This window comes from Zophobas morio, unplaced genomic scaffold (assembly GCF_036711695.1).
Source record: "Zophobas morio isolate AGI-343-1 ecotype UQ-CSIRO unplaced genomic scaffold, CSIRO_AGI_Zmor_V1 ptg000024l, whole genome shotgun sequence".
Classification (NCBI taxonomy): domain Eukaryota; kingdom Metazoa; phylum Arthropoda; class Insecta; order Coleoptera; family Tenebrionidae; genus Zophobas; species Zophobas morio.
In genome coordinates this window covers 5743929-5771433 of record NW_026972129.1, presented here as the reverse complement: position 1 = coordinate 5771433, position 27505 = coordinate 5743929, and the positions used below count along the sequence as shown (strand labels likewise).

Below are 27505 nucleotides of genomic sequence, written 5' to 3'. Positions count from 1 at the left end.
TACCATACCACAACTTGTGTACAGTGAACAAAGCTTCGATTTTATTGACGAGTTCAGCTCAGAAATTAAACAGATTATATCATAACGGAAAAAATGACATTTAATATTAAATACGTCTCTGTGCAACGTGTGCCAGAGTGACGTCAGACTCTGAGAGCCACCGTCGGCTCCGTTTGAACCGGTTTTATTTTATTTTTATTCGCAAATTTCGACTCTATGGACGGCTACAATATCTATGCAGGCTACTATAACTTCATAATTATTGTTTCATGTTACGAACTACCCAAAACAGTTTCTGTTTCAGTGTTGATGTTATCTTAACAAACATAATCTAAACTACTAGACTGATTGTTGTCAATAATTACTCATTTTTGAGATTGTCAGTGCCACACACATTAAATTATGAATACAATTACTGTGGTTTATGAAGGGTTTTATTTAATACGTAATGCATCGTCGCAAAACGTTTTACCTATACTGTACCGTGCGATTTTTTAAATTTCACATAGGCATTGTTTATATCTACTTCACTATTAAGAATATTATATATGTCATAACTGTATTTATATATTTATATTAACTAATCATGTTATGTTTTTGTAAAATCTTATTATTATTAATATTAACGTGGATATCTAAACAAATGGCCAAGCGTCAGTCCTGAGAAAATACATATTAATTATAATTCTCATAAAATTACATCAAGTGCGGAATCGTAACGAGTAGGAATTTTTATCCTACTATGATTAAGTTTTTAATTAGTTTTTTTTTTTTTTTTAATAAATATGCGCAAGCGCTCTGTCGGTGCACTCGTTGCTAATTGCTATTCACACATGTTCACACAAAATACGCAGGCGTCATCTTGTTTGTACAATTCAAATTTCAAACGGTAAAAATCCGTGAACCAAAACAACAGTTCTATGACAACAGTCGTAATTCATGACTTGTTTGAACGTGTAATATTTACGCAATACAATCAAAATAAGTTTTCATCGTGTTTTAAAATAATGGAAGAATTTGTAAATGTTTCTGTTAGAATAAGACCACCATCAAAAGAAGAAATATTAAACAGTTCGTTAAAAGTTATTAACAAACAACCAGCGGTAAATATGATCAAAATTTCACCAAGGACTGAAAAAATACAGAAATTATTTGCAGATTTTGCTACTAGTTGATAAATCCCAGTCATACCATTTTGATAATGTATTTACTTATGAGACGACACAAAAAGAGATTTATAATGACACTGTAAAACGTTTAGTTCAGAAAGTAAAAGCTGGCTATAACTGTACGGTTTTTGCTTATGGGCAAACTGGCACTGGTAAAACATACACAATTGGTACAAATCCGGATGTAAGTAACCTTAGTTTTCATGTTAAAAATAAGGGAACTTTTCACAGATTGACGCTATGATTTTTAGATAAAAAATGAGAGCGAGGCTGGGTTAATATCGAGAGCTTTGGAGGATTTTTTTAATTGTGCTGATGAAGATAATGAAGTCGAAATTACCATTTCATTCATTGAAATTTATAATGAAAAAGTGTTTGACTTGCTAGAGTCAAATAAACCCAAACACCCTCTTCCTATAAAGGGTATTTCACCTAAGTATGTTTTATTTACTAATACATACATTGACCTCCACAGGTTTCACAGTTCAAGGCTTTACAAAAGTGATGGTTCACAACATGAATGAAGCTCTACGATATTTACAAGGTGGAAGTCGACAACGTCATATAGGAGGAACAAAACAAAATACAAATAGCTCCAGATCACATGCAATTTTCTCCATTCATTGTTGCATTCGCAATAGGTAACAAAACAAAATATATAAAAATATATGTAGTTCTACAAATTTTTTATTTTTTAGTGAATTCGAAACAGTTGCAAAACTGAATTTAGTAGATCTAGCAGGTTCTGAAAGTGTTCGAAAGACAGGTAATCAAGGGTCTAGTTTTTATGAAGGGGTTAATATCAATAAAGGATTATTGAGTCTTGGACAAGTCATGACAGCATTATCAAGTAATTCTGGTCATGTTCCATATCGACAGTCAGTAATAACAACCATTCTTCAAGATTCCTTGAATAAGAGGAATTTTATCTCGCTCATTGCTTGTGTTAGTTCTAATTCAGATGATTTGGGAGAAACTTTACAGACGTTAGAATTTTCAAATCGCGTCAAGAAAATGAAAAATAAACCTGAAGTAAATGATTTTATTGTACAGTATCGTAAAGATAATCCAACACTATTTACCAACAATGGTCCAAAACTACAGACACCTTTAAAGAGGTCAAATGGCTTGTTACATGAGACTCCATTTAAAAAACGTAGAAATGTTTTGCCTTTGATTCACGAACCTGCTCTTTCTGAAAATGACTCAAAATTTGATATCTCGCCTCTGTTTTCCTCCAGTATGACCTCTGTAACAAGTGATCATCAACAAAATTTTAGTCCTGTGCTTAGAAAATACATGAATCAGATGGAAAGCTCGTTGATGAATAAGTTGCAAGATGTCATTACAAGTACAATGAAACGCCCCGCACGAATAAAATTTCCGAAAGAAGACAAAGAAAATGAAATGTGTGCCAGGTAATTTTTTGTCACTTTATCGCGATTTTGATAGTTATAATTTTGTTTTTATATTGGAATTTCATGGGACAGATTTGACAAAGATGCTATGTCTGACGATGACGGAGCCAAATTGATAACTAGTGGATCTGGTTCCTCAATAACAACTGAAAGTCCTGTATTTGCAAGGGACAATCCACACATTTTGAATTGTAGCAGAACTGATGTAAGTGTTTGGCTTGATTATATGTAGACCTTAAGTTTGGTAGGCCCACCTGGCCCTCTCACCAGGACAGGTAAAGAAGCATTACAAGCACCTGACATGATACAGACAAGTGTTTCCGTTATGGCGACAATATGAATGCTTATGTAAATAAATTGCGGAATCAGAGTAGTAAGGGAGTAAAATGGTGCATCAATGTTGTGTACAAAAGTGTAGCTATTGTGTCAAGTCGCGTTTCTTATTCTCATTGTTCTCGATTTAAAAGCCACCAATAGCATAATTTTCTCTATAATATATTTTTCTTTCTTTCTTTACATGAAATGGGTCTATTCCATAGAAAATAATATTCCTTCCGTTTAACATCTACATGCATATGTATTAATACATACTTATACATACATACTTTGAAACTTTTCTATGCAGGGTTGCTAGAGTATGGAAACAGTTGAATATCGCGGGAACGGTTTATCAGAACTCATTGAAATTTGATAGATAAGTAAATATCCTCTGAAATATTCAAATTTCCATCAACAATGGCATGAGGGGTCAAATTTAACATTTTTGAAAAGATCTTTTTTTTTCTGCATTGCGTGATGTAAGTCTCGGGAGCTCGCATCCAGGGGTGCGATTTTGTTTCTCGATCGAAAAAAACTCGATAGCGATAAAATCTCGTTTGCTGATTGGTTGAGATGCTACATTTCTGTCACATTTCTCGATTCTGTCACGAAATCACGTCTTCATGGAGTGATATTTGCTCGATAGCTCTGATAAATTTTGGATACATAACCTCGAAATTAATGTCAAAATAGAAGTTCAAAATCGTAATTCTGAGTTATAAGTTCTTAAAATTAAGGTAATTGTAAACGTTTGAGCATTTAATAAGCTTATATGCAAAGAATAAATGCAAACTTTTGCATTTAAAAGCTACGCAATGACATTTATCGCAAGTGATAATTTATCACTTCGATCGAGAAACAAAATCGCACCCCTGAACTTGATCGTGGAGTAGAAGTCCAATGGCGGTGGAAGATGCCGGTGGGTTGCCTAGGGTCCCTTTATATCGGGCGGCAAGACGAGGCTCTTGCGGGGGAGTTAGCAGGCAGTGTCATCCCACAGGGGTGAAGGCAGGTAGCGCTTGGGGTTACGCACTGTGACGCGCTACGAATTGTAATTTTCATTGCTCCGATCTTCCACCGTGGTTTCCATCGTACAAAAAACGTAATAAACACCAGGGCCAGGGGCGTAATAGCGACCAGTTTCGCGTAATATCGGAAATTTTGATCTCGAACTGGTAAAACGCTATTACAACCTTAAATACTTAAATAATGAAAGAAATAGTTGTAGCAACCAGCTCATAACGCCTTAAGGCACTATAGAGAGACTTGCCTTTTGTAGCTTGTTCAACGATTTGTGATGGAGTCTCCAGTTTTTAATTTAAACCTGACAAATGAGGTTCAAAATAAACAACCCTCATCAACCCGTAGTTTTTTTTCTGTGCAAACCAGACGAACGCCATGCTCAAGTTTATTATGCAGGGTGTCTCAATTTTTTTTAACGATGAAAAAAACCACCTTTAACCACCTGCTTAGACTACCACTGATGAAAATATCACGTAAGATTGATTGCATTTAATTTGAATGAAAACCTAGCAACGAATTTAAAATAATTTTTAATCAAAATGCATAGTGAGGAAAGGTAAAGTCAGATCTGACAAGTCGAAAATCCTTGGATTTTGAAAAGAAATCTTGCCTTTTAAATTAAGATTGAACAATTACAGAAGCGAGTAGTGAAACAAAAACGATTTATTTTTTATAGAAATTGCTCAAAATGCCGATCATTATTCGCAATGCTTGCCCGAGCTCGACGTATTAGTGATTTTTGCGCTCTTCTTATCATGTCTGGATTTGCTCTGATAGTAGCCGCAACATCATGAATCCTGTTTTGTCAATTCTTCAATGGAATTAATAGGTGCTGCGTAAACTAATTGTTTCATATGCCTCCATAAAAAATAATCACAAGAATTTAGATCTGGCGACCTAGAAGGCCACAGTACTGGATCATTTCTTCCTATCCATTTTCTTGGAAATGTTTGATTTAACTATTCCCGCACGTCATGTGTATAGTGGACAGGGGCTCCATCATGTTAGTACTTGCTAAAATAAGAAAAGGGAGGGTGGGTGGTTGGGTGCAATTAATTTTAGGTCTCCTGGTGTTTCATTTTCGGATAAATTTAAAGGAATCTGATGTTTTGTTGCTGGATAAACTTGAAAAAATCTTTTGAGCTTTTAGTATTTTATTTTTATGAATTTGAAAAAGTCTTGAGTGCCGCAGTGTTCTTATCACTCTTATCTCAGCAGGTACCCTCCCTTTTCTTAGAGGGTTTGTCATTTGCCAAAATCAGTCTTACCTTAGCTGGTACTAGCCCTTTACGAAAATAAAGTGCGGGTGGGTGGGGCTAGTGCTTGCTAGGTTAAATAACTGATATTGCCAAATGGTATACTCTCGAAGAAAATAAATGCTGGGTGGGCGGGGCCAATGCTTGCCAAGGTTTTGCCTCTACCCTTTATTTTCTTAGAGGGTATGTCATTTGGCAAAATCAGTCTTATCTTGTAAGTACCAGCCCCAGAATCTGGTGTTTTGTTGCCGGATGAACTTGAAAAAATCTTTTGAGCTTTTAGTGTTTTATTTTTTATGAATTTGAAAAAGTCCTGAATGTCATTTGCCAAAAACGGTCTAATTTTAGTAGGTACTAGCCCCGCCCCCCACCCTCTCTTCTCTTAGAGGATATATCATTTGCCAAAATCAGTTTTATCTTAGCAGGCACTAAACCCGGCCACCCGCCCTCTATTTTCTTAGAGGGATCGCGTTTGCGAAAATCACTCTTATCTTACTACCCCGCCCACCCACCCTTTCTTTTCTAAGAGTGTATTGCCAAAATCGGTCTTATTTTAGTAAGTACCAGTAGGACCATATCAGTTACTTCAGCATTTATGTAAACCATTTTAATACAACTGACACAAAATTGACAACAATACCCTGACAAATAAAAGTTATTGTTGCTAAGCGAACAAGATTGCATTTTGAATTACCTTTAATACATTGGCGTACTGGAAATTTTAACCGAATATTCGATTAATTTTATCTCGAAAACGAAAAAACCTTTATATAAAGTATCTTTTGCCAATTGGTTCTATTTATTATCACCAATTACCTGCTCTTTTTGGTAGTATATTTCAAAAACACCCTATATGGTGTCGAGATATTTCAAAACTCAGTCTAAACTTATTTTAATTCATGAAACTGGTGAAGAATAAAATGTTTGCACAACGGACGTTATTATAGTTGGTATAATGCCCACGGGCAACATCGATCCCTCGGGTTAGATATAATCCTTATAACGCCTTAGGTACATAAATATTAAGTGAAACAAAAATTTCGATTTTTTTTCTTGTTAAATCATACCATGAATGAAAAATACAAACAATTAGAACAGTTAGTTTTCATAACCAATATGTATACTACAATTTACCATTATTTTAGCTGTCAAGGACGTAATATTCGTAAAAAAAAATCGTCCCAAGTTTTTGGACAGAACATCTGAGGTCTTGAATTATAGTTTGGTAGATAAAAATAAAATTTGATTTTGCAAATTTTAATTTTCTATGATAACCCCTAGAAACTAAAATAAAGATACGCATGGATTATCAAACTACGGGCCAAGGAGCATACTATGCGTATGTTTCAACCGCCGTGTTCATAATATTTTGTAATGACACCATCAAATTTTTAGCCACGATACATCAATGTAATACTAATGACAAAATTTCGTAAAAAAACGACAAGTATAGACTCAATGTTTGTATATTTTAGATACAAATTATTCAGTAAAATTTTCACATGTCAAGTTTTTAGAGGAGGTAGAATGATAGGAGGGAGCAGCTTCATTGGACCAATGTTAAAGAAATGCCGACAAAACAGCTCCACGCGAGAGCCGTTTATGACTCTTTCAGGGGCGGTGCAGTTTGGTTTAAAATGGGTTCATATGAAGTAAAAATGTGTTACTCTTTGCTTAATTATACTATAAAAACAAAAATATTTCTAAAACTTTTAGTAATTTTGCTTAAATTGATTTTTGCAAATTTACATATTCTTTGAAACATGTTTTTCAATATGTCACATGTTTATTTCAGAGATATTCGAATAATAACAATTCATTGTATCATGAAAGCAGCCATCTGAACGCGGAAAGTGATACAATTTTTAAAGTACCTGCACCAGTCGCTAAAACAAATAACTTAAGAAGAAAAAATAGTGTACAATTACAACCAAAGAAGTCATGTGATACACAATTAGATAATACCTTCAGAAGACGAAGTCTAAGAATTCAGATGAAAAATGGTGAAGTAAATGAAAACGATAAAATCAGTGCAAAGGAGAATATATCCAGACGGCGTAGTGTACGATTACAAATGAAAAAAGTCAACAGCGGTCATGACGACACACTACCGTTAGATAGTCCTGAGCAACAATCAAAAGAGTAACGTGGTAATAAATGAATCATTGTTGTATAATTTTATTTAATTTCTAGATCGACAAGAGTTTATTCACCTTCTCTTGCATGTACCTGTAAGAAGGCCAGTAGATCTCAAACGTTAATAGTAAGTCCGCAAGATAACCTTCTAACCGCTCGAAAAAAACAGATTTTGACTATACTAAACGAAGGAACTCTTCGCCAACTAGAAAAATTACATACAGTTGGTACTAAAACTGCTGAAAAAATATTGTTGTTCAGGTAAGTTTTCACTTGTTTCGGACAATGTGAACAAGTGAGCCAACATTTTTCTTTGTACTGTTGACTAGTACCTATACTTGGAAAAATTGTCTTAGTGTAAAAGATATTCACGCGGGCATGGACGAACCGAATGCTCGAACAAATTTTGCGACAATGTATCTAGCAAACATGCTACGCCAAATAGAATCCATTTTAATTCGGTAAATTTAATCCGCACAGAACATCTGTAGTCAGTTGTGTGTTGAATATTATCTGAAAATGAAAAAATCAACGTGTGCAGTAGATTTTCATTTGCGCATGTGGTTAGATTGTTTGAGTGCGTTCGTTTAGTTCATGTCCAAGTGAGTACACGCTCGAGCTGATACACAAAGTAGAATTTCTTCACTATTAAAAGAAACTTTCAAATTACGTACGTTTTATGTTTAAGTTACAAATAGAAACCTTTTTAAGACATTTATTTTAAAGAAGGAAAATAAATATAAATAAATAATACTTCGTAAAGTCATAAAAATAAAATTCCAGATATACGGACGATTGCATTTTACGTCTACTACGTTATATTGGTGCGTTTCTCTCAAAATATTTCTACATTATTAATTAATCCTTACATTAACAAGAAAAGGGGAAATTTTGAAGATTTTTTATCTTTCTAAAACTATGGAAGACTTCATTGCGTGTTGTTACCGTAACAATGGAAGAATAAATACTGCAATCCATAATAAATAGTTTGCACGTTTTAAGTTCAACATAGTGAGCCAACAGAACCATAACTTGTGCTCTTGAGAAGGGAGTGGTTTTATTTATTTTGTCTCTGCAAAGAACTGGTTTTTAAATTACAAGTAATAAGAAAGGAAAGCAAACTTAAGTAAACTTAACATGGAAATGAATAAAACATTAAATTCGAGATACCCAGGTAGAAAAGTTACTGTGACCAAAGAGGAGAAATATTCAAGAGGAGACACTCCTGTCGGAATCTTTGATGTTCACAGCTCAATTTCATTGACCTTGAAACTCCATGTCCCTTTAAATCGGGGTAGAATTTCGGCGCGAAGTTCAAATTAAGCACGTTAGCATTCGCAAAAAACTTAAGATATTTTTTTGATTTATTGAGGGATAAACAATCTTGTAAACACTCTTAATACAGATAAGGGGAAGAAGATTGACTATTACTGTTTCAGAATTTAATAGGTCTTTATTTGGATAACAAGCATTACAAGTTCACAAACCCATCAGAATACAGATTTTACGATTCTTTTTTGAAGTATTTTTGAAATTTCTGTTACTGTTCTTTATGACATAAAAAAGTCTTAGACGAACAAACAATCGTAATAAATAATCATAAGGAAAACTCGTACAAGGATGCGTAAAACCTACAATTTCTTTACATGAAAGATACAAACTATAACCAACTCTAGGTTGAACAAATTTGTCTTCGATATTACTAAAGAATACTTTTTCTAATAAGTAAATATAATTATAAAAACTTTCATGAGGTGTTTTTAGTCCTCCAAATAAAGAATATTCATTAGAATACGCTTTATAATGAACAAACAAGTTACTATCGTCTAACTGTTGATTGACGGTAGCAAACTGTGTACAAACATCACATTTGTGAGCTTGAAGACATTTGTGAATCAGATAACCGCACACGTATTTGAAGGCATTCTGTTCTGGTAAAGGCTGAGTATGATAATCACAATTGTTAACAGCAAAAGATAACTTATTTGCAGCTTCTTCAATTTCTAAAGATGCAACAGATACTTCACGAAACTCACTTAAATTTAAGAGTAACTGAAAATTTAGGAAAACAAAACACCCGTACCGTAATGCACTTTTCGCTGGTAGTCTATTTCATAGGTCTATTTGCTTCTGCTGTCACTGTCAAAATACATTGACCTGATAATTACGCGTGCGTTTGGTCACGTTGCTTGTCTTCACCAATAAAAATCACTTCGAACCAGTATGATACGAATAGTGACGGCGGTACACGACAGGACTTTTAACTTGGGGTAGATTTCCTTTCTGCGTCTAGAAATGTGTTTCCTTGTTCGAGTGTCGTCTCTTGAATATTTCTACTCTTTGCTGTGACTAAGAAAGTACGACGGGCCCCTTTGAGGATGCACCTATCCTTTAAGATTAAGTGGACTTCGGCCGACGCATTTTTTACTTTTGTACAAAATTATAACTGTGTTGAACTTAAATCGTGCGGACTACAGATTTTCAAAAAAGTTTCGTACATGTAGTTACCCGTGAATTTATAAATGCTGTAGACATTTGGCATCTGTCAGAATAATTATGGATAAATTAAACTTTCGTTGTTACACATTTCGAAAGAAACGGAATATGTCAGTGCCCAGTTGGATATATGAATAATAATTAGGAAATCTTGTATAAATAAAGTCGTTCATCAATTCGGCAGCCTTTAACGTTTTTGAAGGCATTAAAAAATATTCTAAATGACAACTGCCAACTAAATGTTTTAAAATCTTTCTCAATCTACTATCTTATTATGGTGAAAAAACCATTAAAGTTATAAAAACTAGAGACACCTATACAAATCTTCGACTGAAAAAGAAAAGAAAAGAAAATTGGATTTGTACTTGTTTTTGGCACGCAGAGACTTGGCAAAGTATAGCCGAGTGGAAGCAAAGCAAGAAATGTTATCTCACCATGAGCTGGGGATTATGTATTTGTTAATATAATATTAGATATTCTGGACCAAACTATTATACTTTATTTATGAACGACGAAGTTATACAAAAAATTTGTAAATAAACACTGAAAAACGTACTTAATAGAAAGTTACCGAAATTTAACCGCTGTTATCAATTATTATTATCATTTGTTTGTGAGCATCTGTTTACATATAGGAAAACGTTTCAGGTTGTTAAAGGGCAAATTCAAGTCAATATCTGATCTGAAAGAAATGCCCTACTGGACGGAAAAAAAGTACGACAAATTTATGGCAGAAAATTTTTTACGAAATTAATTACCACAAAAGCATAGCAGAAATAGGGTTTAAAACTGAATATAATACATGGGTACAAATGAGTAAATTAAATAGTTCTACAAGAGTGATTTTTATGTTTGTTATATGTTTGTACAAAAATACAGTTTTATTCATCCAAAGTTGTCAGTTATTCTTTCCAAAATAAACCTAAGGCTAACCTATTTTTCTCCATTTTCGTTGTAAGCCAGCAGTATAATCAAATAATTTTGGGTTTTTAAAGTCGCCTCGCATATCTAGTATGTAGTGTAAGTAATGACCCTTTACCTTAATTGGTAACTGAGACTTTGCCACAGTTCTCGATTCCTTACAACTTACATTTTTCAAATTTACTGTTAGGATACGATTGCCGCCAAATGGCGTGTAAGTGACTAATGATATATTTTGACCACCTTGATGTAAAATCAGATAACGAACTGATTTTAGGGTATACATCCAAGTTACTGTTAAAATTCCATAACCTGAAACCAAATATACTTAACTTAATGGTTTCAGTAATTTATTGATATAAAACAAACCTATAGCGAACGAAATTAACGCTAAACTATTTCTATATTTATTTTCGCCGAGGTTGATTTTCCTCCACCACGCAGTCTCTTTTGACTGATCAACTGGGGCATCTCGAAGGGTAGTGTATGAAAACACAGACAGGTAAGACCAAAATACAAATTGACACGCAGCAAAAATATTCACAATTTTAAAAAATCGAGAATTATCGTATTTAAATAATATAACATCTTTAGCAACGTTGGTGTTAACATCTAACGGGCGTTCATTCGAATATCGAATCTTGCTTATTTGAAAATTATTAACGGTAGATCTTGTAATTATTTTAGTAAACACATCCCGCGCTCTACACAGTCCAATCATGTTATTTAATTGCCACAACTTGTTAAAGTATCGAAAGATTGATAATAAGTTACTTTATTTACGTTTTTCTCATAAATCTAGGTTATGTCACCTCACAAATCGCAACGAGGTGCGAACTTAGAGATGAGGAGGGGACTGGGGAGAGGAGAATAAGAATATGTTCTCGTTCTTTCTCTAAATCGAAGTTTGATTGGGGCAGCGGGCAATCTGGGGACCATTGAATAAAAAGTCCCAAGTTAAAAAAGAAAAAGTGGTTGTTCTATGAGAAAAAGGCTGTGTCTCCAAAGACTAAACACGAACGTGTAAATTGGTGTAAATATAAAACCTCTCTGCTTTCTCATAAATATAGCTGTGGCTGTGGACTATTTGCTATTATATGTATATTTTTAAATGAGTGGAAAAGTCAAGAGCACACAAAACTGAAAAGTTTTATGTAGTAGCACGATTCAATCTTACTCTATGATCTTACTGGTTTAGACAACTGAAATGTAGTCTGTGACTGAAACTTAAAACTCAAAATTCATAAAAAAAAATTATTACCACCAAGCAAACTATTCACTCCTATTTAAAAATATTGTCTTGTTCTTCGGTTCCGAGAATTATTTTAGGTAATATTATTGGGTCCCAGCGAGGTCTTTCTTTCTTTATTGAGTGGGTCCTACTCTTCAATAATAGTACCTGAAACTGTTCACAAATTTAAAAAGAAACTGCCATGGACCAAACAATGAAATGTTTGATTAACGGATACCAACACACTGTGGTGACCGAATTTAAATCAAAATTTTCGCACTGAAATTAATTAACAGCGGCGCGAAATCACATTTGAATAATTTGAATTTGAAAGAAAAAAAAATTCAATCGCAAAAAAGGAAATCGTTAAACGTAGGCAACCAAATATGCACGTAGCGCTTAGGGGTAGTTTTGCATGATTACTGAGTTAGATGGCGGCACGTACCGCTAGTTACAGGGTTAGAGGGTAGGTAGAGAAGCTGCATGGCGTAGCGTTATTCGGAATGTGCTTGTGTGAGTGTAACCACGTGGTAAGCGCTAGGTTTAAATTAGTTGGTTTGGTAGTTAATAAAATGGGAGGAAGCCTTTGTTTAACCACAATCAATCGTAACTTTCATAATGACACAGTTGTCCCCAACCCGCGCGGTTAATTCTTGCGGCCTTTTAATCGGAGAAATGCGCACTTCCGGTCAACGCGAAGCACGTGCTGTAAATTTGTTTCATTGTTTGTAAATTCACCAATCAAGTTAGTTTTTTTTAATAGTCAGCTAGTGCAAATACAGTTTAACAATCAGGATTATTTAAATAAACCACTTGCTAGAAGATTTCCTGAAATTCACTTTGTCAGGAAAACACCTTATTGTTTAATTACGAATAAGCTTCTGGATGCATATACGTAAGTGTTACATTATAACACTTCTAAATTCTTCACACAAGATTGCTAATAGCTCATTTATGGCAGTTAAACAAGTTCATTATACTGCGAACTGGCGGGAGGGGTTTAAAATGTTTTCTTCCCTTATGCGGCTATCATTGTTATCATGATTAATTTATCAAGGCATGCCCTCACAACGCTATAGATTGATTAATTTATCAAGGCATGCCCTCACAACGCTACAGATTGATTAATTTATCAAGGCATGCCCTCACAACGCTACAGATTGATAAATTTATCAAGGCATGCCCGCCCTTTACTTTCAAAGTAAATTGTTTCTTTTTTAAGTAACCAATCACCTAGATCATGATCATGATATAGTTTGACATAATGTAAACTCTTTGTTTGAATCATTGAAAAAGTGTGGCAAATATTAATCTCATGTAAATTTTGTTAACTTGGCAAATTTTCACCTCATACAATATTTCTCAATCTCACAGTTTTAACTTCAGTAATTTTATTTGTTGTATAATTTTAATTGAACGTAAATTTCATTTTAACAGTTTTAACCTAAATTAAATAATATTTCTATTTGTACAAGTTCATTTCACACCAGGTCTTTTGTTTCATAAATCCTTGCTAAGTTTGTTTTGTAAATATTTTGTTGATGAATGTTTCTATCATATAAATTATTTGATGTCCAATTTTAATCTCACATAAGAATTATTTGTTGTTCAAAATTTCACAAGTTTGTATGGCGAATTTAAATGTTGTTTATTGCTCGTTGAAACTTTAACACTTGTTCAGTTGTTGTTAATATTTGAGTTATAAGAGATTGAATATTTAAAAATGGAATTGACGTTAAATAACACAGAAAACGTGGTAGAAGCGAAGTTCGGTTCCTAGTCGAGTTGGCGAGATTAATCGTGTCACCTGTACGAGTCTACAGGTTTGGATAGATTCAGGGGCGGCCGCTGATGTTGTAAAGTTCTCGACTTGGACCAATAGTCGAGATCCACTTGCGGGTCTGGCGACCGTAATGGCCTAGTTTCGCAGGGCACGTTCGTAATGGAGATATGCGTGCGGGTAGGCTTTGTGATAGATAGAATCACCGTCGTGGGGGGAGAACAGCCCCAGGCCGGTAACGCCAAACTTCGCTTGTGCTACAACACCCCAGGGGTACTTTTGCTGTGCTCCTGTTAACTGCCGTAATTTTAAAATCTGCCGCCACACGCCCGTAATAAGTTGTGTATTTGCATCCAGTTACTTAATTCAGACTTTGCTTTGTTGTTTTATTGAGTTTGTGATATTCAAATATGTATTTGCATTGATTCCAAACAGATGTTTAGGATGTTGCGTTTGTTCGTTTTTCATATGTGTATGTCTGTCAATTCGCGAGTGTCCCTTTTTCATATATCTTAAGGTGTTGAAATGTAATATGTCCGTGAATAATAACAAGGGGGTTTTGGCGCTGAGGAGTAAATCTTCGCAGCTTCTTTCCTCCTGCGAGTGGGTGCCGTGCTCCCCTTCCAAAACAATTTTGTCTATTATTTCTTGCGCTCTCGAATCACACGCACAGTGTATGCACTTGTATGAAAGAACGTCTTCCCGCCACTTAAAAAAAAAAACGATCGCAGCCAAGGCCAAATTTTGAATTTTTCGCTGGCCTTTCAAACTCTTTCAAGTTCAATTTAAAGGCCGGAATGTCATGAGTCAGGTGAGGATGAAACGATAATTAAAACAATTATCTCACAAAGCATTGTAGCATATCCCTAATAAGTATTATTAATTATATGTATTATACATAAGTAAGCCATTATGAACAATAAACTCAAAAGAGAAACATGATATAGGCGATATATTTTAGGCGGTAGTGACTAGTGACTGAGGTGGTAGAAGTCCAAGGTTAGTTAATAGAGAATATCTATTAAATGACTTTGGTAGAAGTCTATTATTGTTTCTGGTTTTTTTCTGGTTGGCAACGTATTTAATGTTGTCACTGCCAGTCAAAATGTCAAAATTTATAACTGTGAATTGACATATTAGCATGGCTGCCAATAATTCAGAATGGTCAACACAAAAATTTGGTTTAATCATTAATAACCACTCGGTATTTGTATAGCAGTTCTTTGAACCATTATTTTTAAGCAAATGTATATGTATTTATATATTAAACGTTTTTATTTTATTTCTTATAAATTCATTTCCACATGAAACATCACACTATAAAACAAGTCACATTATTAGTCATGCTATTTATTTCAAAGCTACATAAAATGACATAACAAAAATAATATTGTTTATGTATAAACTAAAGAATCACTATTGCATTGTTGGCAAAACTGAAGGCGACTGGTGTCACCTTCAGTGGCATTTGCAAAACACCCAAGACAAAAAGTTACAAATTCTCGCAAAACGTTACAAACTTAAAAAGACATCACTTATGCCACATAGAGTACAAACGCTTAAGATGCTGATAGTCAAATTTTCAATGTATTTTTTCATTAAAATGCAATGTTGGTGTTTTTTCTTTTTTTTTTAATTTATAAACATACTATACTAGTATTCACATTTTGAGATTACATTTCATAGATTCTTTCTTATAAAACCCAATAATCCAAAATACAAAATGTATAGTTTTTGATTCTAATTATCTGACGCTGTTAGAGCCATCACAGTGAAGTTTACATCCTCTGCATCTCTGGCAATAAAGTCACGACAAATTTTTGCTGCATCCTATAATCACATATGTTAGAAAAAAATTAAATAAGTCCTAACCTACCTCCAGGAAATTTTCTTTTGTTGTTGGTCCATGATTGATTGGAAATTCTTTGCGTCCATCTAGCTCATATAAGTGACCCTCTTTTTCCACTAGTGCGACAAAATGGTGGTTAACTTGTTCATTGGGATTGACCTTAACAAAAATTTGATGTAAAATTTTTTGTAACATTTATACAGTCGCAATCACTGAATCTTGGGCAAGTTTCATGTGTTATTTTCAAAATTCTAAATGTAAATGTAGTTTTACTGTCACTGTGATCAATGCTTTAAAAAAAGTAAAATTAATTTTGGCACGTCATTTTATAAATCAACTTAATTAGACAGTAATGACAAACAAAAAAATGGGTTAAACGTTTCTAAAGGATGTTTTAGAGTTTATGACAGTTCACTGACAACTCTGCCCAAGAGCCCAAGATTCAGTCACTGCAACTGTACATGCAAAATGTTTTGTTTTTTAAATTCAAATATAAATTACCTCTGTTTGTCCTTCCATGGCTAATTCTTGATGAGCTGTTATTAAGTTAAGAACTTCATTATTTTCTGAATTTAGAAGCATTTCTCCTTTCTTTTCAGGAGTTAAGTCTTTGGCATCAACTAAAATTTTTTTAAATGGTCCATCCTGAAGGCCGAGCCTTCAGTTACAAACACAATTAATAAAAATAAAACATTTCTATTTATATATAACTTACTCTTCTGTGTTATTTGCAACACAGTGTATGAGAGCAATAGTGCCACATGCATTAGAAACATACTGTTTCATATAAAATAAATCACATGCAATAACTTGACCTTTTTCTTTTAAATCCGAACATTCTTGTTCTGCATGTTTATAAAACTGTAAAGCGTATATTAATAAAACAAATCCCGAGAAAAACGTGAAGCTTACTTGTTCACTGCATGGGAACAGTAAAATTAAAGCTAATACCGGTCGAGGAACCCAAGCTAAGGCATCTCCATCTAAACCATAAACATCAACAATATTCCACTTATTAGGAACTCCCAATAAATGTAAAAACTACAATGTTTTTTCTTGCTGAATATAGCTGAAATGTGAACAACGGGTACTCACCTTATTCATAACCTATAAAAAAATAATGTTATTTAAAGATCTCCTGCCGTAACCAAAACTTACCTCGGGATTAGATTCCAATGGTAATAGTGATGACATAACTATCGATACTGCCTTTTTGTTACTTAATTTATAATAATGATTGCTGAATTAGTAGGATTCCAAAAATGACGATACCGGCTTTACAACTGATTTTGACGCTTGACGTCACATCGTCACACACATCAGACATCACACATCACACTATCACACCTATTGTATGCCTATTGTCACGCTCTGATGTGTCTGTGGCGTTGACTCGGAATTGAAATTAAAAGAAAAGGCTCAAATTCCATAGAGACAGTCTAACAGTGAATTTTTTAATTTTTTGGACAAACGACGGCATATAAAAGAATTCCTTGTTTTATATAGATGACGAGTCTTTTTAGTACTGATTGATGAAAAGAAAGATTTTGTTCTAATACCTATATTTGTCAAAAACAGCAAATGTACTGGTTCTTTCTGTGTTTGTTGCACACACAAAGAATGATTTTTTTGTCTTGAATATTACCTTTGAAAAACATCGTACATTTTTTTTGTACTCAATTTTATTATAAAATTTCAGCAATTAGACAACCAGTAATACGATTCTTTTTACCTGACGATCTTTATCATTGGTTAAATAATTATGTACTTTCAAATAGATAGTTCCAGTTACAGTTCAACGAAATAAGTCTTATGACCGGCGAAGACCTCAGGAGATATATCAAAGTTTGGCCGTCTAATAAAATTAAATATGCGTTTAGAGTGTACGCACCAGATGCGGGAGTCTACTATAGTACCATGGGCTAATGTCAGTTCATTTCATGAATGTAGTTTTTCAACATTCCTTGGTTACACGTTTAATCGTTTGTTTCATGTCTCATTCTTCTCAAGAAAGTTTAATAATATTTTTGCGGCTTGAATTGAACATTTATTCTCGACGGCGCCGCTCTACGCCGAGCGTTTCCGAGATCAGAGATTTGTTCATACTGACTATGCGTGTTTCTTTGTTTGTATGTAATGTGGGGGTTTCGGTTCACGAGATAATCGGTGGACGCATTTCAACATAATTAATAATTTGAAATAACACATTATTTAACCTTCGTGTAAATTCTTTGTTCGAATTTGTTGACCAAGTGTGGTATAATTTAATTTCATGTAACTTATTGCTTGTTTAAAGATCTTGATACAGTGTGGCATAACAGAAATTTGTTAGTTAGCTTTGCAGTTCAGTAATTTATTTATTCGAGGTTAGAACTTGAGGAGTACAAATTTCAGATTAATGCGGTCACTTGTAAAAGGGATGTCAACGTGGACAGTTTTCCGATTTGTTCTTAATTTAGCACTTTCAATAAAAAATAGCAAAAAGAGACGAGATGAAGAGTTGGAGAGGATTTTTCTATTGGGGAATAAATCCTGCTACATAAAGAGCGACTTATTTTGAAATTGTTTTTACATCTCCAAATTGGAGGCATAAACAACCTCGCCAGCTGTAATAAGACCTCGGATAATTTAAACTTCACACATGGATAAAAGAGAAAGTAAATGAATTCAAACATAGGAAAAAGAATTTCCAGAACCCCGTGTGAAAAAAATCAAAGAAGAACATTATCATTTTTCTTCAAATGTCAGAAAAACGGACCTTTGTATATCACCATAGTAAAAGACGCATTTCAATGCCATGTCTACAGGTGTTCGCTAAGTTGAGACATTCCTTTTAACACGTAGTTTTATGCCTTGCTCTAGAGCGATTTAGCTTCTATTACCTTAGTAAAATTTTGATATTTATTGATTTCATCTTTTTATAAATTTTAGAAATTTTTAGAGACGGTCCTGTCCAAAATTTCTAATTAAAGATTAGCGTTTACAAAAAATATCATTGTCATGGATATGAATTTAGAGTATTGTCAGAGCTGTCATTGAAATTTATTGACATGGCTCATTTTCAAGGTGCTTATCGTTTTGAAAAAGTGAGCTTGTAAATATGTTAATACTCTATGGAGAATGTCACCAAAACGCTGCTGCGGCGTCGAGAATGTATGCAGAAAGATTCCTCCGAAGGCATCCCCTGGGCCTCGTCAATTTACGAATCTCGTACAGCGAGCTAGAGAAACTGGAAACTTACAGGAACATCGTGGAGGACACGCCGGTAGACCAAGACTCCAACAGATGTTAGATCTAGAAGAGGAAATTCTAGAAATAATAGGCGAAGATCCAGCAATTAGAACCCGAAAAATTGCTCATCGAGTAAATACATGTCACAGCAAAGTATGGAGCACATTACGTGAAAATCAGCTCCATCCTTATCACGTCCAACGTGTGCAATCTTTAATACCTCCTGATTAACCCCAAAGAGTACGATTTTCAGAATGGCTCTTGGAACAAACTATGAACCATGAAAATTTTATTAACCAAATTCTGATCACTGATGAAACAACATTTACTCGTAATGGTACAATGAATTTTCGTAATACCCATGTATGGGCCTTTGAAAACCCGCATGCAATTCGCCGCACAAATTTTCAGCACAAATTTTCGATAAACATATGGGCTGGCATTGTAAATGGTATACTTATTGGACCATTTATTCTACCGGATCGCATGGATGGTATGCAGTATCTCAACTTTTTGCAAAACGTTTTGCCTGAATTACTGGAAGAAGTTCCATTAAACATTAGGCAGAACATGTGGTTCCTACATGACGGCGCACCACCACATTATCGTCTGGAAGTGCGGAATTATTTAAATTACGCTTTTCCTCATAGGTGGATAGGGCCAAATGGCCCCATTGCCTGGCCGCCCCGTTCGCCGGACCTAAACGCTTGTGACTTTTACTTATGGGGACACATGAAGCAGTTGGTTTATACGAGTGAAATACACACAGTTGAGGAGCTACGAGATCGTATTTTTAATGCCGCTAACCAAATTCGACAGCAGCAAGGGCTCTTGTCCTGTGGCAATTCCTGGATACGAAGATCAAGGCTTTGCATTGCAAATAACGGCAACAATTTTGAGCATTTGCTGTGAATTCCTCAGGTGCGCAGTTGCAGTGAGAATTCTTAAGTTAGACATTTCGTGAAACATCACTTCTTTGTTTTTACATTTTATTTTTTCAAATAATTAGCCATCTGATTAATTATATTCTGTTGTTACATTTCAGTTATCAATTTAGTACATGAATAAATCTAACAACTTACCGTTGTGATTCACCTAGATAGTTTATAAATTTTTCTTATCGTTTCGAATAGGTAGACGTTTTAAACTTTGAACTACGAAATAGAAATGAAGAGTTAAAATCAGAAACTTCCAAATGATTTTTGAAACGTCATAAAGGGACAAGTACTATTGACATTATTAGAAAATATGACAACCATGGTAACAATGGATATTGTATAGGTAGGTATCGTATTCCAATTAGGATAGAATGAACAGGACCGAACTCAAAATTTTAGAAAAGTACAATTACAAATAACTATCTAACTTTCTTACAATGCCACTTTTGCTTAAGTGACTTAGGCTAAAACCCTTTAGAATTAAGTGTAATAGCACGTGTTTGAAGGAATGTCTCAACTTAGCGAACACCTGTATAAAAATCAGTTGTGTCCACACACTGAGTTTTCTTCACGCAGTTATAACTGTGCACGCTAAAAATCAAGCCAATTTTGATTCCAACAGACTTGACTGCAGATGCCACATTCTTCCCCACACACTAGCAGTTTTAACTGTACCCTGTGGAACGTACCTACATTCAAGTCTTGATTCTTCCCTCTATTTGTGTGGCCGCTTTAAGAGCAATGTAACACATGCATGGCGGTTTAAGTCTGGCAATTCAATTTACTGAAAACCATGGAATTCTTCTAAGTATTCCTTTTTCTTTTTTCTTTATTTTTCTTTATTGTGACGTATTACGAATTAAGAGGTGTACCTAATTGATTTATTCTATAAATGGAATTATTTCTGTTGGGCAAATAAATCTTTTATTTATTTATTTTAAAAGACCCAACACGTGCACTGCTTGGGGTAACGACCGTGTGGGTAATGTTAAAAACCTGTATACATATATATATTATATATGAATGTTTCACTTTCAGAAATGTTTTAATGTTTCTGATCAAATGATAAACGGGGAGATAAATAAACATTTATTTCAAAATGAAAAACAATAAATTATTGTGTGTCGCAAAGCAAAGCCACTCCACGAAGAACCCAGTGATCTGGAGGTTTTACAGTTTGGAGATACAAAATCGTAATATAATTTAAACCAGTTCTTCTCATTTTTTTGTAAACAGGACACTAAAAATGTATTAATTTTTTGAATTTAATTAATCTACAAATGTAACTTGTATTTTCTACCACATAAATATTTGTCGTTTTTATTTCAGTTCCATACACAGCAAAAATATGTACCACTGGAATAAGTGTATACAACACTTTGTTAATAGATTCATTTAACCTTGCATTTCTTTTATCCCATCCGGCACCGTCAAGAAATAATCCGTGGACATATACGCCTTCCTAAAAACAAAAACGATGAGATTTACTATATTGGACTGAGATTTATATTACGATAGGTGGTTGACCAATTTCTTCTTTTGTATTTTTTGTGACAATATTTTGCAGTTTGACTTGATCTAAAGCCCATCCTTTGTGAGCTCGTGCTACTTCTTGTTTCATTGCTGTAAGAAAACCTTTCGTTTTGCTTTTAGCGAAATGAATGCAAAGAAAATACAGCATAATGTAACCTTGTGGATTGAAAAATCCAGCCATCCAGAATGTAAGTGGTCGTCCGTTGAAGCACCAGTCGCTAAATTGAGCATTTCTTTCCAACAGTTCTGTAAACCAGAATCCTAAAGAATTTGCTGTCCAGGATCCTCTTCTCCAAACAAAAGGAACACGCGCATCATAAATATTATCTAAAGCATCTCTGAGTGCCTATAACAAGTAAAATTCGCATCTTACAAAACAAGCAAAATTTGCATTTACTTCATTCATTATTATTATTCCTTCAATTGCTAATAACAGCTCTCTAAGTGTGGTTCGAACATTTGTTATTACTTTCTGCATTCTATCTAGTTCTTGTCTCAAAAAAATGTTTAATGAATTTAGTATTCCCATAATTCGCAATCTATAATGGAAACACAACCATATGTTATTAAAAGCTTTTTGTCAAACAGAGCAGTTTACTCAATTTATTAATGAAATTAATTTAAACTAATAAAAACTATCATTGTTACCTGTCTTTTACTTCATACGGATCATAATTATTTGGCAGTTTTTCTAACATCTCTTTCGCTTGTCTAGTAACGGCGTCTTCTCTTGTTTCTCCGCCACCAGTACCAGCCTCTTTCGGCTGAATGGATACCATTGTGTAAAACATATTACTAATTGTATTCGTTTGGTACCTGCAGTGTATGAAAAATTTTTAATGAATGAAACAATTTATTATATCGGATAAAGAAATGAGAATTTAGTGAAATTATTGCATACGTAATATCGGCGTTAGGATGAAGCCCATAAACTTGGGGTGGGTCAACAGTGGCAAATGTGTCAATATGAGTTATATATTCTGACACATTTTTGAACTTGGCAATTTTATATCCTTCGTAAAATATAAAATCGTCTTGAAACATTTCGTCACTAAACCAAACCTTACAAAATGTATTTAAAAGTCTCTTGTCGTAGTCATCTGTAACACGACCTCCATAATGTACCTCTCCTAGCATGTACCTTGAAAATAAATAACATGTTCATATGTTACGGAGCAAATGAACTTTTTAACAAACCTAACCGTCGGCCAGCTAACTCCTCTTTTGGGATCTAAATCGTCTAGATGGTTTTGAACAAATAAGCAACTGGCTAACCAATCAGCTGAATTAAATTCGTAAGGAATATTCCAACCTAAGGGCCCATATTTCCTCCTTTCTTGTACTACGGTGTGTAAAAATGATATAGCATATATCAGCGGTATGTATTGCCATGCATCCGAATAATCCAACATGTCCTGATTCATTGAGGTGTACGTACGTTGCAGACCCGCTCGAACGCCTGAATTGGGGAATAATTAAATTTAAAAAAGCGATTAGAAAATAAAATACCGGAAGGTGCTTCGTTTGTAAATTTTATACATATTTGCAGTAAACTAATAGGGAACTCTCCGTGTCCTTCTGTGGTAATCCACAGTCGAAAATCTGGGTGGAATGTGCCTGCTCCTTTTTCAAGATCCAAAAATTGTAAAAGAAGTTCATTCATGTAGTCCAAAGAGAGATGACAGTTTTGAAGCAAAGCCCAAAAACCCTTCAGAAATAAAAAAATCAGAAAACAATGTATATCTGCAGTGCACCGCGGTTTTAACCTCCGATAAAGCTTGTGTGATAAGTTTTCTTGCATGAACTTCTTGTCCTTGGCCCATAGATATTGCTTTAACTTTAGTTTCCAACCGTTTTGCCAATTGCTCTATATAAGGTGTAGGATCAGAACCTATACTTAAGAAGCATATAACAGGCGTTAAAGGGCGGGATTCGTTATACAGAATTTCTAAATTTAAAATTACAGGTTCGGCAAACTTCTGACCAAGTGAATGTCCAATATATTTGGTGGCTTGCGTCACAGTACGATCAGGACACCATGCTCTAACAAATATTTGTTTTTGCATTTTTAGCAAAAAAAAAGAAAAATACCTTATGAGGAGAAGTTTTCGAAAAACGTCTAAATTGTTATAACCATCAGGTATTACAGATTCTTCTGGTGCATTTTTGTCGAACCAAGATTTCCAGAGTCTATCATTTGCTGTAACTTGCTGGATAATGTACTGAAAATGTCTAAGTTTTGATATTTCTACTAAATTTAACCAAGTCATGTCAGTGACCCATTTGCTTGGTTTTGGTGGACAGGTGTTCAGATCTAATGCCGCACCTCCTTTAATAAAAAACTGAAATTCCTCATGGGTTATGTGTTCTCTCTCCACATCAATCTTTAAACACATCAGAAGTACAAACATATATTTATGTCTTTCATAGAGGCCTCGCGATTTATATTTGTAAATTTCGTACGTTAAGTAATCAATTATAAACTGAATTCTTTTTGAAGTTATGGTACTTTTTTCTGATTTCATCATTGACAAATCAAATCTTTCTAAAAATTGTACTAGCGATGTTTGATACATATTGTCAACCATTGCCATGCTCACTACCAAGAAATATAAAACACTTCCTCTGGTAGCTACTGGCCTATTAAATACAATTAAAGATAGTTTTTACAAAAAAAGATAAGACGAATATACCTAAATTCTTCTCTTGCTGTATTAATTTTAATTTCCGTGTCTTTGGCAATAGTTAACTTTTCTCGAATTTCGCTAGCTGTATTGCGCGTTACATTTAAAACATCTATTACTGTTGGATCATCTAAAAGTGACCCTTGTACTGTTGTCAATTTATACAGAAGATTTGATTCGAGTTCCTGCATTTTTCGTCGGTTAATTGTGGCATCTCTCATCAAGTTTGTTCTTTCTGCTTCTAGTTCTTTCTTTTCCGTCAAAATTACTCTACCCAATAACTGATCTTCTAATCCTTTCATAGTCACTGTAAAATCAATAACCGAAGTTCTGGCAAATACTTCAGGGGTATACGATGGATTGGCCAGTTTAGTTGTTATATACAATCTAAATTGAGCATTTACATCTACTTCTTTATCTCCCAGTTTGACTTTATATGTTGTTCCAACTTTAATGTGATTCTTTTCCAACACATTATCTAAAACTGGATCCAAATCTTCGACAATATCTTCTATAATCAGAGGATATCCTAATGACACAGCATCTTCCACATGATTTCTAAAGTATTTATGATTCAGTGAAGTCACAATCAAACTATTGTCTTTTTCTTTTGCTTTGACCCAGAATTTTCCTTGGCTTTGTGGATCAATGAGTAACGGATATCTTGCAGCCTTCGTAACAATAATCCCATTTTGTATAGACAGTTCGTCGTTAGGTAGACCTTGTAGGTTCCATTCACCGATCTGGAATCAACATTTTATCAAAAACCTTTTTTTTTCCACCATCAACAACATACCGTTGCTGTATCAGTAAGACTATCTATCAAATTTAAACTCATTGTCACTGGTATTTTACGCTTTAATAAACTGTCCAATAAAAATTTTTGTAAATTTTGTCGAAATTCTTGATTAAAAGGTCCAGAATAATTCAGAAAACCGACTAACAAAACTACATCACCAATTAATCTATTGGTTTCAGCCTTAAATTGAGCAAGTTGTTCAGTCCAGCGGATTCTTTCGCCAGCCAAACCATTGATTAACGCGGTTGCTGAATCCATCTTATTTTTTACTTTCATTGCGTCCTCGAAAACTTCCTATAACATACGCTAGTTCGTGCAATTATTTTTCGTAGTACACATTTACGAACTTGTTTACGTGCCATCGCCGCTTCATACTGAATTTGACACAATCGTACTTCTTCCTCTTTTTCCGCTAGTAACTGCATAGCACTAGCCAACTCCGTTTGGGCTCTATCAAGTTTAGCTTGTTGTACAGCCAGATTTGCCTTAAAACATTAGTGCGTTAAATAAACACTAAAAACTAGTGAATGTACATGATTTGTTAATATTTTAAAATATACTAAATAAACATCTTAGACTGGCCTACAGTCGGAATAGGGATACGAAAAGCTTATATATTCTAAGATCATTTGTTAACAATTTCGTTAGTGCATATCACTACTTCGTCTTAGTACCCGTAATGATAGAAATCATGCCTGAACGCCGATCATTTACCAATACTAATGAGTCTATACCACGGTTGTAGAATAGATACGTAGGTTAGTATCATGAAGGTAGGATGACAGGAGGGAGCATATCTCATTTGACCAAAAACCCCGGCAAAACAGTTCCAGGCAAGAGCCCTTTCTGTACCACATTGGAAACGGTCGGTTGTTTGCAGGGGATCAGAGGCGGTACCATTTAGTTTAAAATAGGTTCATAGGGAATAAAAATGTCTTACTATTTGTGAAATTATGGCATAAAAACGAAAATATTTCTAAAAATATAAAATTTCAAGTAAATTTTACTCCTACTGCTCTTATGCTCTCTCTTAATAAATTATGTTTGCAGAAGCAGAAGAGCCATTTATGACTCTATTCGAAAGCGCGGTATTAGTTACATTTTCCCACTATCTTCCCTCCTCTCATTCTAACCATGTACACTAGCGGTTTAATATAACACTTTTTGCCGATCACGTTATCATTGGAATGTGAAATCATCCTAGTTAATTTACGGATTTTCGTTTACAAGTGCCCTGTAAATGACAATTAACAATACAAAATTTTTAGAAAAGTACAATTTTTTCTACTAATTATATCTGTTATGAACAGATGCCCATAGGATCCATTGGACCGGCGCTACAAAAACCAGAATAGGTGATCGGCAAATAACGTCGCTGATGAGGGATGTATGAATGTTTATAGTAGTGTATCGACCGACCCATCCTATTCTACGGTCGTGGTCCATACTAATAAATTATCATAATATTAACGTAAGAAGATAAACAATAACGTTTATTTAAAAAATGTGGTCAAATCAAGAATTGTTCAAGTTTAATTGTGATTTGAGTAGAATTGATAAAAAAGTACCTTTAGTGGCAAAACTTCACGATTGACTTCAAAAAAAGAAGCCATTGCCACAGTCCAAGAAATTAATCCGGCTACATTACCACAAGCAGTTTTAGCACTTTCATAGGTATACTGTGGATAAGCAAAGTATGGTTGGAGTAAATCAACAATTTCTGCATTAATTGTATCTTTAGGGTATTCCTGCAATTTATTAAGAAACTTCGTGTCAGCCATAACTTTCAATGATTCAGTCCAAGATGACGACAAAAACGTCTTCTCAAAGTCTGCTTTAACAGGCTCTAGTTTTCTTTTAAAATAAATTAAAACAGCATCCATGATCAGAGTAATCAAATATGGTGGCTTCCCAAGCTTTCGTACGGTTGCAATATCTGCCGCTTTAATAGTCTGAAGAATTATAATAAATTTTAATAGAATCAAATATAAATCAGCGAACTATTGACCAATAAAGCTGCCTCCGCAGCATCCAGGGCAGGTTTAGCCGCTAGTAGTTTACTTTCCGCTTCTTTTTGATCGACACTAATAATCTCTACGAGTTTTTCAGCTCTGTCTTTTACAATGGTTGCTTCCTCTTTAATTTTATTTGTAATTTCGGAAGCTGCCATTACCTCTTCTAATACTTGTTCTGCAGCTTCTGTCGCGACCTTCATTTCCTGTTCTTTAATAATCAATTCTTTCTTTAATTCGTCAACATTCTGTTGAGCTTCCACTAATTTAGTTAAACCTGTTCTCATTCTTGTATCCATTTCACCAATATTCTTCAACTTTTGCGCGTAAACAGTTTTATATATTTCTAGAAAAGATATAAACGTTTTTGGTGTAACATAGGCTCGTCGTCGAAATCTAAAAAAGGAAGCGGTATTTGTGTGGTATAACTTTTTAGGTAATAGTACTTCTCAAAATAACTAATGCAGCTTAAAGCCACGTAATCTTGTATATCGCCCATAATAAAGATCAACTCTTGTTTTGTTTCTGGAGTGGAAACTACGTTGAATTCATGTAAGAAATGTTCTGATACCGCATTTAATGCATCTTTTGGCCATCTAAAGAACCAGTCAATTGTACAACCCGAAATTAAACCAGGAAATCTTAGTGCCCTTCTTCGAAATTTTTCTCCAACCTAAAAAATATGCACATATTTCATAAGACAGAATTAAG

The 27505-nt window shown here is 34.3% G+C and overlaps 4 protein-coding genes across 4 annotated transcripts in view; 1 reads left to right on the top strand and 3 right to left on the bottom strand.

Moving 5' to 3' along the window:
- The first annotated feature begins 903 nt into the window (after positions 1–903).
- LOC135135105 (kinesin-like protein KIF11) lies at positions 904–10710 on the top strand. The gene is made up of 9 exons (XM_064064091.1): positions 904–1103; positions 1159–1353; positions 1421–1592; positions 1645–1810; positions 1868–2587; positions 2660–2792; positions 6980–7326; positions 7378–7581; positions 10465–10710. Exons 1-9 carry the CDS (start codon positions 921–923, stop codon positions 10568–10570), a joined length of 2226 nt encoding a protein of 741 aa, XP_063920161.1. The 5' UTR covers positions 904–920; the 3' UTR covers positions 10571–10710.
- Positions 10643–11575, bottom strand: LOC135135106 (transmembrane protein 223). The gene is made up of 2 exons (XM_064064092.1): positions 11107–11575; positions 10643–11049 (listed from the first exon to the last, which is right to left on the bottom strand). The coding sequence occupies exons 1-2, from the start codon at positions 11456–11458 to the stop codon at positions 10745–10747; spliced, it is 657 nt and encodes a 218-aa protein (XP_063920162.1). The 5' UTR covers positions 11459–11575; the 3' UTR covers positions 10643–10744.
- A 3507-nt stretch (positions 11576–15082) lies between these two features.
- LOC135134902 (ubiquitin carboxyl-terminal hydrolase) lies at positions 15083–17021 on the bottom strand. The gene is made up of 7 exons (XM_064063784.1): positions 16756–17021; positions 16693–16704; positions 16510–16638; positions 16313–16458; positions 16099–16255; positions 15625–15756; positions 15083–15578 (listed from the first exon to the last, which is right to left on the bottom strand). The coding sequence occupies exons 1-7, from the start codon at positions 16789–16791 to the stop codon at positions 15489–15491; spliced, it is 702 nt and encodes a 233-aa protein (XP_063919854.1). The 5' UTR covers positions 16792–17021; the 3' UTR covers positions 15083–15488.
- Positions 17022–20880: 3859 nt separating this feature from the next.
- The window catches only part of LOC135135002 (dynein axonemal heavy chain 8), a 37689-nt gene continuing 31064 nt past the window's right edge, over positions 20881–27505 (bottom strand). The window contains exons 42-58 of the mRNA XM_064063933.1: positions 27241–27467; positions 26791–27190; positions 26351–26734; positions 25130–25267; positions 24780–25076; positions 23993–24726; positions 23391–23939; positions 23066–23342; positions 22809–23007; positions 22497–22758; positions 22201–22440; positions 21948–22115; positions 21697–21838; positions 21456–21645; positions 21280–21401; positions 21067–21228; positions 20881–21006 (exon numbers count right to left, since the gene is read on the bottom strand). Coding sequence (XP_063920003.1) covers positions 20881–21006; positions 21067–21228; positions 21280–21401; positions 21456–21645; positions 21697–21838; positions 21948–22115; positions 22201–22440; positions 22497–22758; positions 22809–23007; positions 23066–23342; positions 23391–23939; positions 23993–24726; positions 24780–25076; positions 25130–25267; positions 26351–26734; positions 26791–27190; positions 27241–27467 — 4617 coding nt within the window. The remainder of the gene's footprint in view (positions 21007–21066; positions 21229–21279; positions 21402–21455; positions 21646–21696; positions 21839–21947; positions 22116–22200; positions 22441–22496; positions 22759–22808; positions 23008–23065; positions 23343–23390; positions 23940–23992; positions 24727–24779; positions 25077–25129; positions 25268–26350; positions 26735–26790; positions 27191–27240; positions 27468–27505) is intronic.